The 15394-nt window shown below is 66.6% G+C and overlaps 3 protein-coding genes across 3 annotated transcripts; 1 reads left to right on the top strand and 2 right to left on the bottom strand.

The window, feature by feature from the left end:
• Positions 1 to 3266: 3266 nt before the first annotated feature.
• MNEG_7266 (hypothetical protein) lies at positions 3267 to 6886 on the bottom strand (the record flags this gene model as incomplete). Its single annotated transcript, XM_014044263.1, has 4 exons — positions 3267 to 5236; positions 5546 to 5862; positions 6151 to 6710; positions 6869 to 6886. 4 exons carry the CDS (start codon positions 6884 to 6886, stop codon positions 3267 to 3269), a joined length of 2865 nt encoding a protein of 954 aa, XP_013899717.1.
• Positions 6887 to 7255: 369 nt separating this feature from the next.
• MNEG_7265 (hypothetical protein) lies at positions 7256 to 11318 on the top strand (the record flags this gene model as incomplete). The annotated part of the gene is made up of 10 exons (XM_014044262.1): positions 7256 to 7447; positions 7608 to 7773; positions 7971 to 8131; positions 8313 to 8447; positions 8754 to 8922; positions 9220 to 9559; positions 9767 to 10218; positions 10444 to 10561; positions 10803 to 10887; positions 11067 to 11318. The coding sequence occupies 10 exons, from the start codon at positions 7256 to 7258 to the stop codon at positions 11316 to 11318; spliced, it is 2070 nt and encodes a 689-aa protein (XP_013899716.1).
• A 1039-nt stretch (positions 11319 to 12357) lies between these two features.
• MNEG_7264 (hypothetical protein) lies at positions 12358 to 13092 on the bottom strand (the record flags this gene model as incomplete). The annotated part of the gene is made up of 1 exon (XM_014044261.1): positions 12358 to 13092. A coding segment is annotated over one exon (735 nt), but the record flags the coding sequence as incomplete, so codon positions are not given.
• Positions 13093 to 15394: the final 2302 nt, after the last annotated feature.

Genomic DNA, 15394 nt, shown 5'->3' with positions numbered 1-15394 from the left:
GGCGGGCGGCGTTGACGCCGAGCTGGGACTTGAGGTGGGCGCCTGCGCTGACGAGGCGCTGCTGGCACCTCGCAAGGGCGGCGAGTTCGGCATCCGCCGCGTGGGCGGCGCCCTGTCGGCCGGCCGTGGTTGATCAGACAGTCATTGGTGAAGACTGATCGAGCGGGCTTGCACGCATGCATCCATTTCAATCTCAACTTGCATGCTCGGGATGGACCGGGCAAGCCTTGCTCACATCACATTGATAACACCCAGCAAGGGGCCCCGCCAAAGCCGTTGCCGACCTCCCACTGCGCGCTGCCAAGCCAACCTGCAGCGCCGACACCAGGTCTCGGGTCTTAGTCAGCTTGCCGCGTATCGCGTCCTCAACGCAGCGCACCTGCGTCTCGACCTGCTGCGCGGCTGTCGCCTGGCGGGGCGTGGACCCAAGGCGCAACGGGCGGGGTGCGGGGGCAGCGGAAGCAGTTGCTGAAATCGACGAACAGGTATGACAGGCGTGCATGTACAAACAGATGGAGCAGCTACATTCAGCATATACTGGACAGGGGCTCAACTACTGAAGCCGGTAATCAATACGGGGTGATTGTGCCAAGGCCGCGCCGCACCCGCAGCACGACGGCGCCTTGACGGAGGCGCGCCGACACATCCGCCGCTTCGCCGACTGCATGGGGCTGCCTGAGCAGCTCTAGTGCTGCCGCTGATAAGCCCGGACCAGGCGTTGAAGATTGCACAGCGATGCTCCGCAAGTTCTGCGAGTCCGCGAGTTGCATGTGGGCCGCGAACGTACCCACGACGCGCGTGTAGGCCCAAATATTATGACAGGATGCCACTAAGACAACATAAGCTCACCTGCAGGTTGATCCCATGCTTCTTCGCGTCCTGCAGGTAGCTTGGAGGCATTCGTGCTGTTCTGTGGACCTTCTGCCTGCTTGACTAGCTGACAAAATAGACAATAAATTGCACTGACAAGATTCATGCTAAGACATGCTGCCTCGGCGACACTGTGTGCGCCGCACTCCAAGCGGCTGGTGGCGCAGCTGCCACTGTACAATCCTCGCGTGCGGCACGCCGAAATCCTGCACCTTGCAGCGCCATCTGAGGCGCAAGCCCAACGGCGCAATAGTCGCAGAAGGATTGCGTTGAAAGGAAGAGGACATTATTTGCTGTACCGGTGCGCAATATTGTACGTTCATGTGTTGGGTTAGTCAGTGACGTGCACTGAGGTGCACGCACGTTACGTGCACTGAGGTGCACGCACGTTCCGCGTGTTCCCACGTCGCCAGACCGCTGAAACCGCTCCGGTGCCCGCTGCAGTGGACGGCCGCGCGCCACCGCTGCGAGGCAGCTCACGGGACCGCATTCCAGCGCCTCACGACGCCGCCGGCCGGCCCCTGGCTGCTGCAAACAGCTGCAGGCCCTCCTGGAACCTGGCCAAGCTGAGGCCCGTCCGCGTGTCCACCAGAACGCTCGCCACCCCGAGGCGAGAGACCTGCGCGGCGCACGATCGAGCGTCCGCCACGTCAGCGTTGCGCATGCGGCCACGGCGCACCCGCCCATGTCGGCCCTAGGCAGCATGCGCACGCGCATCCCTACTCTACTTCAGCCCCGCCCACTGCCGCTGTGCGCTGACACCCCCTTGATATGAACTCTGCATCAATATAGAAGTCTGATACCCCGATATGGCAACCCCGACCTTCTGGATGTTGCCGTCCTCGTCATCAAAAAACAGCATGTCGCCCCAGCCTAGCCCCAGGGCGTCGCGTATGGCCGGCAGGTGGGCGCGGTCCTTCTGGGCCGTGCGCGCGTCCCAGCCGTTGGCTGCCGGGATCAGCTGCACGCTGTCAAACCTGTCGGTCAGACCTGCAGATCGTCAGACGCAGATCATGTTATGTGAACAACGTCTGCTCACGCATGCGCAGATGTTGAGAGGGTGAGAACACTGAGGGATGGATGCGTGCAGATGCAGGGAGGCGGATCAAGGAGCACACGCATCTCAAGACCCAACCGCCCACCAAGCTTTTGCATGAAGGCCCGCGCCACGTGGGGTGTGGGTGTCCGGGACGCGACCGCCAGCTGAATGCCGGCGTCCCTGCCAACAGAGGTGCATGGGGCCGGGGGCGGGGGCGAGGGCACGCAGCGACCCTTGGTTGGCCTGGCGTTTGGAAGCCAGGGGGGCCGCTAGCAGGCTTCAGGTCCCTGCAGGACGTGGCAGCCGGCCGGGTCAGTCAAACGCACCAAGCACCACGCGAATCCCTGGCTTCCAGGAACTGGATAACGGGCTGGCAGCACCAGCATGTCCTGGAACGATGTTCTCGGCCTGTATGAACCCTGGTATGACAAAACCCGGACCAGGCCTTTCGCCCCTGATACAGTTGTGTTTTCTGACCCCCCTTATTTTCACCTGATGGCATCCAGGATGCCCTCAACGTGCGGATACAGGGGCTCGGGCTCGGCCCACTGCTCGTACATTTCACACCAGTACCTGCACAGGAGCCCAGGCGCAGCGGGGATGACCAGAGCGGACGCAGGGGGAGGGAGGTGCTGGCGCGGGGGCCGGGTGAAGGCGCGCTTGCTGGCACTGCCGCATTGGGCGTCCGTGCAGAGGCCTCATGTGCAGCGTCTCTGGTTGCCAGCCCGGCCAGGGGCGTGTCTCACGGCCACAGGGTGTAGTCCAGGTCAAGTACGAGAGCCTTGGGCCGCACGCTGTACGATGCTAAAATCTCTGCGGCCTGCCAAAGTTGAAGGGGGCGCGGCCTTTACCACGCATCCGCCGCTACCACATCAGGTTCAACGAGGTCAGCTCAGCTGAGCTGCCAGGGCGTTTTGCGCCGGCGGTCGCGTAGCACTTTACCTGCTGTGCCACATCCTGGCGGGTCAGATGCTGCGCCTGCTTGCTTGCCGCACGCTTGGAGGTCATGCGTGGCTGAGAAAGACCAAGCTGCGGGAGTACTGACAGCTGTGAGATCACGAGTCTCCGCGCTAAGAACGGGTTAGTGCATCCCTTCATCACAAAAGTGGCATATGTGATCCCTCTATGGGACGACAGCATCCTCTAGACCTGCACTACAGGGATCACCCTGGTCACCGAGGATGCGCTCCCGCCGTTGCGAGCACGTCACCAGGATGTCATGCTGTCGTGCTGGACGACTTCTGAGCCTCTTAGAGCATACCGGTAGCCTGGATCCTGAAGATATCATGCGATACAAACTGGCCTTGATGCTACTCAGAATCACAATTGCAAATGGCCAGGGAGAGCATTGGCAGCATTACCCAGTGTCGCCAGCCGCTGCTAGTGCCGCTTCCAAGCCGTCCAGCAGCCCGCTGTCCCCCTCCCCACGATACCCCAGCTCGCGCAGCGCCCACACCATAACCGCCGCATTCCCAGGGTCCAGCCCCGCCTCCTCGCCCGCGCCGCCCCACCCGCCGTCCCCGCCGCCGCCGCCGCCGCCGCCGGCTGGTGCCGCCCGCAGCCGGGCCCCCGCGGCGGCGGCTACGCGGCGCAGCCACTCCCCGTCTGGCCGCGCCCCGAAGCACGCGAGGGCCCACAGCGTGTCTGTCAGCTCTTCCAGGGTCATATAAGCCGCCCTCCCAAGCACCTCCCCCATGAAGAGCCCCAGCCACTTGGCGCCCGGCCGGTGCCGAAGCACGCACAGCGCCCACGCCGCGTCCGCCGCGTCCCTGCAGCCGAGCACGCTGAGCCGCGGCTGCAGCGCGGTCAGCAGCGGGTGCAGCTGCGAGGGCGGCGGCTTGTAGGCCAGCGCGCCGAGCGCCCACAGCACGCCGGCGAGCGCGGAGGGGTGCGCGGCGGCCGCGTTCAAGAGGGCGGCGTCGGCGGCGGCCGACACGGCCGTGGGTGACGGCGCGAGGCCCGCCCAGGCGGCGAAGCCCAGAACATCAGCGACGTGCGAGGTGGTCATGCGCGGCGCGAGGCGTAAGATGCATGTATCCAGCGCCTCTCCCCAGCCATTGCTCGCCGTCGCCGCCTGCGCCGCCGCGCCGCCGCCGCCGCTGCTGCCGCCTGGCCCCGCTTGTTCCACTGGCAGCTGCCGCCGCCGCCGCGCTGGTGCGGACAGCACGCCCGCGCCCGCGCCCGCCGCGTCGGCCGCCGCCGGCCGCATCCCGAGGCGTACGAGCGCCGCGCACGCCCGCGCCAGAGCCTCCGCCCCCATCTGCGGCAGCGCGTCACGCGCGCGCGCCAGCAGGACGCGCTGCAGCGCGGGGCCGGGCGGGGCGTCGATGCCGGCCAGCCCGTGCAGAACGTCCGCCAGCTCATCCGGCCCCAGGCCGTCCGCCGCCAGCAGCAGCGCGCGGTTGAACGCCTGCAGCCACGCCTGGGACGGCACGAAGTCGAGGGCCCCCAGGCACCAGGCCACGACCGCCAGCTGGCGCGGCGTCAGCGGCTTCAGGGCCTCGGCCGCTGCCTCCGCCGCATGGGCTCCCTCCACGCCTGGTGCCACCTGGGCGCCCGCTGGTCGAACGGCCGTTGCAGGCGCCAGCACGCCGGCCGCCGGCGCCGGGGCGCCCCCTTTGGCCGAATCCAGATCAGAATCATTGTCCCCCTCCTGCTCCTCCTCATCTTCAGCCTCCTCCGGCCACGTGTCGCCATCAACGTCAAAATCCTGCGCCTCGTCATCCTCATCCAGATCGTCCTCCCCCTCTGCCCACTCTTGCACCTCGTCCTCTGCTGCCTGCCACGCGTCGCCTCGCCCCCGCTGCTGCAGGCGTGCGGCCGCGCCGCTGCCAGATGACTGCGCCGGCCGCCGCCGCCGCGGCGCGCCCGCATCCTCTGCTTCGCCATCCTCCCCCTCGTCGTCGCCCTCGTCTGCCCACTCGGCCGCGGCCGCCTGGGGCAGGCGGTAGCCGACGCTCCCACGTGCGGACGCCGCGCTGCCGCCGCCGCCGCCGCCGCTGCCGCCGCTGCTGCTGCCGCCAGCTTCAAGCGCCAGGTCAAGCAACTGCTCCGCCTGCTCCACCCCGGCATCACCTCCAAACCCGGGCCCCGCAGCCTCAGGCAGCAACCACGCCGCCTCCTGCCCCCCCGCGCGCGCGCCGCCGGGGCCAGGCAGCGCCGCGGCCCCAGCTACTGCAGAGCGCAGCTGCGGCGCGCCTGCGGCGGCGCCAGCGCCGGCGCCGGCGAGCATGGCGGCTTGCAGGCGCTCCAGGGCTGCGTCTACCCAGACAGCCTGGGGGCGGTGGCCCATGGCCGCCAGTGACAGCAGCAGCTCAACCACGTCGCCTTGGAAGATATGGAATTTGGGTTTCAAAGGGATGAGAGGGTTGAAGGGGCTGAGAGGCTTGAGAGGGCAAAGAGGCTTGAGAGGATTGAGCTTAGCTTGCTTTGCATTGGTGAGGCGCAGCTGGTTCATGCAGGCAGGCCTGCTGTAGGGCGCACGCCGGCCGCTCGCCCGTCAGCTGGACTAGGCGGGGCCGAACACAGGCTCGAGCTCTGCACAACGCACGGCTGGGTTGAGCCAGCGCCGCCCTCTCTTCCCCCTCCCGTGCCGCCCGCCGCGTTTTGCCCCCGCCTATACGCGCGGCCGCTGACCTGGCGGCAGGCTCTGGAGGTGCGGCCGGGACGTCGCCACAAACGCGCCCATCCATCGCGCGTTGGGCCAGTACTCTGGCTCCAGCCGCGCCACGCCGCGCATCGCCATGACGAGCCCCCGCCCGCCCAGCGCCCGCGCCTTGAACATGCGCCGCAGCAGCATCTTGATGTGGTTCACCAGTGGCCGGTCGCGGGGGCTGTAGCCCCACTCGCCCCACGCCCACAGCAGGCGGGCGAGCGGCTCCGGTTCCGCGGCGCGGATGTGCTTTTTGGCCTGGCGGTAGGCGCGCTCCACCCAGTGCAGGGGCGGCACGTACCTGGCGGGCGGGGCGGGCGGGCCGACGCGGGGTCAGCTGTGCCATGCGGAGCGGGCCGTTTGAAGGGCCACGCTGAAGGGTGCGTCCCCAGACAGGGGATGGCCCGGACAGCCAGCTGTAGCAAGGCGGGGTGCTCTCACCCGAGGAGAGTCGATCCCCCAGAGGCTACCTCAAGCACATGTTCTCGCCCCGCGGGCGACGCCCAAACCAACGCCGGCAGGGACACAGCCCCGGAAGCGAGCTGCTCAGCGCGCAGGCAAGCCCTGCGTCCCGCCGTCCCCCGCTCACTCGCTGCTCGCGGAGGCGCACAGGACCGCCCCCAGCTGCGCGAAGGTGAGGGCAGGCAGCTTCCGCTCGCACGCGCCGCAGAACCCCCGCCAGAAGCCGCGTGCCTTTAGCCCCGCAGAGGAGAGGCCCCAGGCCGACGCGGCGAAGTGGGAGGCCTGGAACCAGGAGGCGCGCTCAAGCACCAGGGCGGCGATGCGGTCCAAGTCTGCTTGCTGCTGCTGCTGCGGCGGCTGCTGCTTCTGCTGCTGCTGCTCCTGCTGCTGCTGGTTATGCTGCTGGTCATGCTGCTGCGACGCCGCCGACGGCGGGGGCTCGGAAGCGCCAGGGAACAGCTCGCCGGCACGCGCCGCCAGCAGCGCCACGTTGATGTAGTTGAGGTCGTCCCCGTGCTCATGCAGCACCGACACGAGCTCGTCCCACGATGTGGCGGCGCGAATGCGCTCGCCGAGCCGCCGGTTGAGCTCCGCGGCGCGGGCCTCGTCACGCGCCGCGGCCGCGGCGCGCGGGCTCGCGCTGTCCAGCTGCACCACGATATCCTCGCCTTCAACCCGGTCGGCTGCCTAGATCGGATGGATTGGTGTGGGTTGCGCACGCACGGGTGCCGCGCTTTGCATGCAGCTGCAGATGCGCCAAAGCAGCAGCTCACTGGCGGCAGCACAGCGGTCTGCTGCTGGCTTGAGCCACTAGGCTCGTGCTGATCGGCGCGGCATATATTTACCTCATAAAATGTTTTCATATACTCCAGCTGCGCTGTCTTTTGCAAGTCCTTGCGATTGATACCGGGTCGCGACCTAGGCACCCCCGCTCGCGCCACCATGCTTTCAAAACGACTAGTATGGCGCTCATGATGCTGTATACTCAGCACGTCTTGACTGGCAGGCAGCGATGATCTGCAACACGATGATGATCGAAAGAAGAGCATCATGTCCTGCTCTACTACTCTACATGCGTTCTGTTGACAATCAAACAAGCAACTGTGTGCAGCCCTCGAAGAACAAGCACTGCGTGACTTGACGCGCACCCTCCATGTGCAGCTTCAATTGCTGCTGCAGTCAGCGGTGCGCGCGCCTGCTTTGACCGGCAGCCAGCAGCACCAAGACGCGGGATGTCGTCCTCAGGAGTGAGTGAGAAGGCAGCGGCGGGCAAGGCTGGCAAAGGCAGCAATGACGGAGGCGGCAAGAGCTCCCCGGCTTTAGGGGCGGCAGAGGCTGCGGCAGAGGCGGCGAAGCACGCAGTCATCTATGCCCAATCCACCTCTGAGATTAAGGATGACCTGCCCGCGCTTGTGGCCTGCATGGTGAGACTCCCACTTTGGACTAACCTTAATGTGGTTTGGCCTTCTGCATTTCGCACGCACGGCGCCGCTTGTGTGTGCATTGCGGCAACGCGACCCACTGCTGGGCAAGCCCAGCACTTGGATGTCTGACATATCTTCACACGTGATGTGCACCCCGCAGCGCTCAAACAAGGGCCAGCTCACGCGGCAGGAGGCCAGCCTTCTGCTCGTGCATCATTGCATGCAAGCTTCGGCCCACTCTGACCTGGTGGCGGCGGGCGCCGTCAACGCGTGCGTCGGCGTCCTGGATGCGGCCAGAGGCGGCCCCGAGGCGACCGCGGCGGCGAGTGAGCGGGCGCGCCTGGCCAACCTGTTTAGCAAATCCGCACCGAATGTTGTTCAGAATGTCGATCAATGGTGGTGCTTGGACGGGCAACAGCTTGACCTTCACTCAGGGTCGCTTGCTTGGTCCTCATCGATGTTCCTGCTGCGTACCGGGCACCCACCTCCACACGGCCCCCCTCTTGACCACACGCACACCCAGATATTCTGCTGCACCTGGCCAGAGGCCATGACCCCGTATGCGAGGCGGTCGCGAAGGGCAAGGGCACGGTTGCGGTGCTGCACCGGTGGATAGCAGGGGAGGGCGACGAAGCCGGCCGCATCGCCGCACACGTACTGGCCGCCCTGGCTGCGGAGCCGCTGGTGAGTCTGATGAAGGAGCGGGCCTAGCTACAAATTGTTGCACAGCCTGCAACTTGCCCATCACCGGCCTTCTTCGGGGAACGTGTGCATGCGTTGCTTATGCGCACCGCGTTCGTGACAATCTCCGCCGCCCCCCCCCCCCGCCGCGCGCTGGCATGTCCACCTAATCATCGGCACGCAGTCACGCGCCGCGCTGCTTAGGGGCCAGGAGGGCAGTGAGCCCCCCTGGGCCCTCTACGCGGCCGTCCTTGGTGGCCCCGCGGGCCATGACACCGTGCGGAGCCTGTCAGCGGTGGTCACGCACCTCGTGCAGCAGGTGGCTGGGGGAGAGGGGGGCAAAAGCTGAGGCGCGGGGTTGCGGGTGCATGCGGGCAGCAAGAGCTGGGGCCTCCAAGCGCTGGCGGAAGGCCCACCGCTGCCAAAGCCCTACTCTGATGGCCCTTGACTACTGTATGTAGCGCTTGTGCGATCGGGTCACTCCAATGGCCTCGCACTCGTGTGCACATGCCTGTCGCATCGCCAGCAGCAGCACGCGGCAGAGACAAAAGAGAGCACTCACAAGCAAGCTCTGCACAGTTCCAACAGAATACACCTCCCCGTTGTGATCTGCGCCACGCCGCAGCGCCCGGAATTCTCAGAGCAGGCCGGCGCGGCAGGCATGCTGAATGCGCTGCTGGCAGCCGCGGGGCGCCACAAGAGCGAGGCGGCAGTGGGCGCTGCGGCCGGCGCACTGCGCACCCTGGTGGAAGGGCCAGGAGGCGAGGGCAACCGTGGGCGGCTGGCGACGCCTGGTGCGCGCAGTGCTTGGAAGCCCACGCATGCGCCATGGGCATTGGCAGGTGCAAGCTGTGCTAGTTATGCTGTGTTCCTGGTCCCGCCACTTTGCTTCAAGCATCCAGCATGCCACACACACACACACACACACACACGCACGCACACACATACAAACACACACATACACACACATACACACACGTACACATATACACACACACGCGCACGCGCGCCCATCCGGGGCTTTGAGCGACCGACACAACCCCTGACGCTGGCTGCTGCAACAACCCCTATTCTGGATGATGTCGTTGCAGCGGCTATCCAGCTGCTGGCTGACCTGCTGGGGCCACCCCCGGCGACCTACGTGGCCTGGGAGCAGCGCACCTACGCGCACATCCTCAACCCCCAGCCGCCTAAGCAGCTGCCCCCCAAGTCGCTGACTCAGCAGCAGCAATCGCAGCAGCAGCCGCCGGGCACGCCCAGCAACAGGTGCAGCGGCAGCGGGGCCCGCGACGGCGCGGCGCTCTGGAACCACCTCAGCTCATTTGTGCGCAAGGTGGCGCTGCCCAGCGATCCGACGGGCGCTGCGGCGGCGGACGGAGAGGGCGGCGAGGCCGACAAAGGACAGGAGGACGCGGCCTTGCGGCGGATCAAGTGAGGCAGGGGCGTGGATGCAGGCACGTTGCACCTGAAGGGGGAGAGCTTGTTGTGATCCTTCCCCCTGGTTGGGCATAACTGGACGACAATCCTTGAAGTCAAAATCAACAACACGCACGCGCGTGCACGCGCACGCGCACACACACACACACACACGCACGCACACACACACACACACACACACACGCGCGCGCGCGCGCGCAGGCGCAACGAATCAAACATCAGCCGCACCTCGAGCCTCAGCCGCATCAAAAGCCTGCGCTCCGGGGCCGTGCGCGGCAGCGTCCGCAGCTCAGAACAGGGCCACCTGCCGCCACAGCCGCAGACACCACTGGAACAGCACGCGCCTGCGTCACTGCAGCCCAAAGAGTCGGCCCTGAAGCGCCTCTCGAACCGAGGCGCATCCCCGATGGCCCCTGCGCCGCCCGCCCCACCGCAGCCGCCGGGGCCGCTGCTCTGCCGCAACAGCGCGACGCTCAAGTGGGATGGTCCCGTGTCCCTCAGCACGCGCGCGTCTGTAGCCGGCTGCCTCTGGGCGCTGGCCGCGTCCCAGGATGCCTGCGCGCTCATCAGCGGCCGCCTGGCGGCGCACCGGCTGGCGGTGCTTGTGGGCGATGTCATGGGCGCGGTGCAGGCGCCGGCAGCTAGCGGGGCAGGTGATGCATATTGACCCAACATGAAGTCAATCACGAATAATCAGTAGTCGGGCTGCGCTACGTCGCTTGTTTTTGCGGTTGGTGCTGCTGATGTTTGGATGTGGCCTGGAAGGAACGCTTGGGGCTTGCGAGGGGCTGGAGACAAGCAAGCTGCTGTCGCCATCCACTTCCACTGAGGGTACCAGAACCACCCTTTGCTGTCTGCTTCTACGCATGTATGCCAAGGGTCTAAGAAGTCCAAGAAGAAGGGCCTGACCCTGGACGCCGCCCAGGCCGCGCTGCTGACAGCGGCGGTGGGCTGCCTGAAGCTTCTGGCTGTCGCGAGCAACGCCGACCTCTACAGGTCAGCAGCAGGCCCCTTGTCGGAGGAACTATGGCCAATGACATGCACCTGTGCGCGATGCAGGGCGCCCACAGTCGGCGCTCGCCGGCCCCTGCGCCGCCGCGCGTCTCCGGGGTTGGCCTGGGGCGCCCGTTCCGGGTTGCACACGGCTCAGGTGGCCCGGAGCTCCCAAGATTGAAATGTATATCATTCCTGCACCAACTGACAGCACCCGGCCTGCGCCTCACCCTGCGCCGCACAGGGTGGCCGCGTCGCCCAAGGCGCTGGCTGCGGCCGTGGTCTTGGCGCGGGAGGCCGACAGCGCCCTGCTGCGCCGCAGCGCTCAGGTATGCGACTGCTTGGAGACTCTCGTGACGTCAGACTGCGTTTGCCACCCGCCGGCCTGCTTTGCTGCCAGGAGCGTTGCCTGTCTCCTGCACTGAGCGCCGAGTCGTCTGGCCTGGCCTAACGATCCAGAGCTCCTCACGTCCTGCCGCGCCGCGCGACCGCATCCCGCCGCATTCAGGCGCTTGCGGCGCAGGCGGCGTTGCTTTCGGAGGCATCGACGGCGATCGAGGCGGCCGGGGTGCCGCGGGAGCTGCGGCTGGCGAGTGGGGGCGTGCAGATGAAGCTCACACCGACAGAGGTGCAGCAGCTGTCGGTGGAGTACCCCTTGCTGCCGTACCAGCTGCAGCAGCAGGCACAGCAGCAGGCACAGCAGCAGGCACAGCATCAGCAGCAACAGCAGCAGGCGCAGCAGCACCATCACCACCACTAGCATGCGTACCGTAGCAGCAGCTCCATAAGAGGGCAAGACTTGTGAACTTGCCGGGGCAGTGGGGCCATCGGCGGCAAAGCAACGAAGCGGGTGTTGCAGCAACCAATATGCAAGGGGATCCGTCCGTGGCTGTGCATAGTTGTGTGGCTGCTGCTTCTTATCACGCTGGCCAGCCGCTGCGAGAGCCGTCAAAAATTGTGGAGACTTGGAGCGAGGGGCAAGGGCACAGTCGGCAGTTGTGTGTCGCCGTGATGCCAGCAGTGTGCTGCAGTGAGACTCGTCCTCTCGCTCATGCAGCATCTCTCAACAGATTCCAGAGAGCCGACCTAAGTAACAGGGTACTGAAGCTGAGCTGGCAGTTTATACCGTGTCAAACGTGGCGACGGCGATCTGGGCGGCGGGGCTCCTGTGAACGCTGCAACTGCGGAGTGAGTGCGGAGCGTTCCCCTGCACCCACGAGCGCACATTTGCCTGACGCTGGCAGAGGGGCGGCTGATGTTGGCGGCAGCGTAGCCCCCTGCTGCTGCCGATGCTGCAGGCGGCAGCAGGCAAGTCAGCAGGCCAGCGGGCACATCCGCTGCTGATGTGGCAGGCCAGGCGGCTGCTGCTGCAAAAGCGGTGATCAGGTTTCTGCACACACATGCAGCGGGCCACGTGGCGCGCCCCTGGCCTTCCATGGGCGGCCACCCGTGTAACCATGTCCTGTGTAGACCCTGTCAGTGTTTCCATGCGTGCCGAATGCAAGGACGATCTTGGCCAATTAACCACGCGGTGCGTTTGTAACACCAGCGCATTGATGCGCGCTCAGAGCGGCACCGCCCCAGGTGGCCCCTGCCTGCCAAGAGCAATGCCAGCGCCACTCGCGCCAGGTAACACACTATACATTTTCAGCAAGGTGTCCCCCAATGCACCGACTATGCATTCAATGGACAGTGCCATCTGCTGCAAGCACCCAACAAACGGCAAAACAACCAGAAACGGCAGGGCATTGCCAAAGCGCACGAAGCACACGAGGCCATGCTGCAAACAGGGATGATGACTACCGCCGGTCCCTGTCCCGGTCGCCCCCGCGGCCCCTGCTCCTTGACCGGCTCCTGCGGCGCGGGGGTGGGCTGCGCCTCCTGTCGCGGCTCCTGCTGCGCCGCCGCTTGTGTCTGTCGTCGTCGTCGCCGCCGCCACCGCCGCTGTGGTGCCTGTCCCGATAGGGGTCGCGCCCGCTTTCCCGCTGCCGGCCGTCGCTGCCGCCGCGGGTGGCCTCCCTGCCTTCCTCCCTTGCCGGCTCGCGCTCGCGCCGCGCCTCCCTGTCTCGCCGCGCCTCACGGCTCCTGCTCCTGCTGCGGCGCGCCCGGTGCGGCGCACGCTCCTGGCCCCGCTCCGGCTCGCGCCCCCGCTCTGGCTCCAGCTCGCGTTCCCGCTGCTGCTGACGCGGCGGGGCGCGCTGCTCTTCCAAGCCACCGGCAGACGGGGCCGTCGCCGCCTCCAGCCCCTTGCCGCTGCTGCCGCCTCCGCCTTGTTTTCTGTAATCACCGCCGCCGCCGCCGGCCCCATGAAAATTCGGGCGCTTGAGCTCCAGATTGCTGCCCGGCCCTCCGCCTGCCCCGCCGCCCCGGCTACCGCCCCTGCCGCCGCGGCCGCCGCCGCCGCGGCCGCCGCCGCCGCGGCCGCCGCCCCCGCCCGCGTGTTCTTCCGCGGCCTGGCCCTGGGCTGCGTCCCCTTTGCGGCCGAAGCGCCTGAACTGCTTCCAGAGGTGGCTGACCGACTGACTGAAGTCCACCTGGACGGCAAAAGCGTGTGTGTTCGTGTGTGTGTGTGTGTGTGTGTGTGTGTGTGTGTGTGCGCGCGCGCGCGCACGCACGCGTGTGAGTGTGAGTGAAAGTGTGTCTCGCTGTGTTGGCGTCGATACGCATCCTCCCCCTGCCTGTCGGTCCTGGCGCCGCCCAACTCGTAACCCAGGCGCCGCCCCCTTCAAAACAGACAAGCCCACTCCACACACGCAGGCGGCGTCGGCGCGTTTCCTGAGCGCGTGACGCGCGCTCGAGCCCGTCCACAGCCACGTGTGCGCGCACCTTGACGCGCCTGTCGTCTATGAGGGCGTTGTTCATTTTCATGTACGCCTCCACACACGCCTCGTCAGTATCAAAGCCTGGGGGAATACGAAATAAGTGTGTGTGTGTGTGTGTGCGTTTGTGCGCGCGTGTCTGCATGCGAGTGAGCGTGTGCACGCAATGTACATGTGTGCATGCACGTGAGCGTGTGCGAGTGTGCGCATGCGAGCATGCCTCTTTGACGCATGCAAATGCGATGTGCGCCCATGCATGCACGCGCGTGTGCGCCGTCGCGCATGTCATGTCATTGTCTGAGTATATGCCTGGCTCAGTGTGGCGCATGAGGCTGCTGGGTGCCCTGCTGGGTGCCCTGCGGGCTGCTTCCTGCCGGACAGCTGGACAGACAGCGCCAACCCCCTCCCCCCCCCACCGATAAAGCCGTAGCTGAGGCTGTCCCCCGTCTTGTAATCACGGATGATATCACATGATGTCACAGTGCCAAACCTGGGAGTTGGATGAGTGTGTGTGTATATGTGTGTGTGTGTGTGTGTGTGTGCGCGCGTGTGTGTTGGGGGCAGTGGGGGGGAGGATGGGTGGCAGCAGCAGGCGGCAGGTGTGCAGCTGCAGCAGGGCTCCTTAGTTGTCCGTGTTTTGGGGAGACAGCGAGCCCTTGCACCCGCGACCAGCAGCCACGGAGGCGGGGTTGCTAGACACATGGGTGCTGCAGGCCGCATTCGAGCACAGCCCGCATGGCAAACCTCAAAGGCAAACCAAGCATGCTCCGCACGCCTCCCCTTCCCTGCACATGCACGCGGGCACACTCTCAGCCACGCGCCACACACGTGGAGAGACACACACACACACACACACACTCAAGCGCTAGCGCGCACATGCGCACACAAATCTGCACGCACGCACACACACAAACACACACACACACACGCGCGCGCGCACGCGCACACACACACAGACACACACTGTGCGCTGGCATCCCAGCCATTGTTGCTCGACCCTGCGCTGGAGCACGGAATTCAGAAGCAACACGCGCACACACACACACACACACACACACTCCGCCGGCCTGGCCACCTCGAGAATATGATCTCCAGGTCCTCCTCAGTGGTGACAGGGTTGAGCTTGCACACAAACAGCATGTTGCTGGGGGGAGCCGCGTCCGCCTCTGGCAGGTCCCCGATCATCTCCAGCACGACGGCGCGCGACTTAGCCTCTGGGGTATTGGGGGGGGGGGGCGCAGGGTTTTGGGGCAGGGCAGTGGGGGGAAGTGCGGCGTCGGCACCGGGGCGCGCGCTCGCGACGCAGGTGGGGCGGCTGCGCGCCGACTATGCGGTCCAAATGGGTCGCGCAGAGGGGAAGGTCCGCGGAAAAGAGCGATTGGCGGACGGACGGGGCCGGGGCGCCGCGGCGGGCCCGGCCACGCGCGGCGTCGCCAGCGGCTGCACAGCAGCGCTTGCGCTCGTGCTTGCGCGCGCCGCCGGCCCACCCTGTTTGCGCGCCTCCTTCTCCACCTCCTCAGCGGGGCGCGTGTCTTCTGTTGCCACCCAGTCGTCCTCCAGCCTGTCACCCTGCATGCAGGCACCAATACAGTGCATCAAAAATGTGCACGTGGCGCGCCCGCGAGTCGGCGCGGCGTGCTGAGTCATGCACCCCGACGAGCTCGGGGCGGAACACAGCGCCCGGCGGCCGCCAGCGGTGCTTGCGTGGCGCCTGCGCCCGGCGCCCCGGCGGCTCCCGCCAAATACACCAAAAAACACGGCTCGCCTCTCCCCCTGCCGGACGCGGCGTGCCGCCCCTCGCGTGGGCCCCCCCTTCCCCCGAACCTCGGCTGGGCTCCCCTACCCCTATCAAGGGGTGCTCACGTGCTCGAACTGGGGCTCCGGGGAGGCGTCTGGTATGTGCTGAGTCAGCTCCTTCGGGTCGTCGAAAGGGTCCTCCAGCACGTGCGTGTGGCGGACGCTGCGACCGGGGTGCGGGGGTTCGTTGAGCGAGGTGAGGGGAGCGGAGGGGGAGCGG

The sequence above is a fragment of the Monoraphidium neglectum genome (assembly GCF_000611645.1).
Source record: "Monoraphidium neglectum strain SAG 48.87 unplaced genomic scaffold scaffold01269, whole genome shotgun sequence".
In the NCBI taxonomy this organism is placed as follows: Eukaryota; Viridiplantae; Chlorophyta; class Chlorophyceae; order Sphaeropleales; family Selenastraceae; genus Monoraphidium; species Monoraphidium neglectum.
This window is presented reverse-complemented; position numbering and strand designations above follow the sequence as displayed.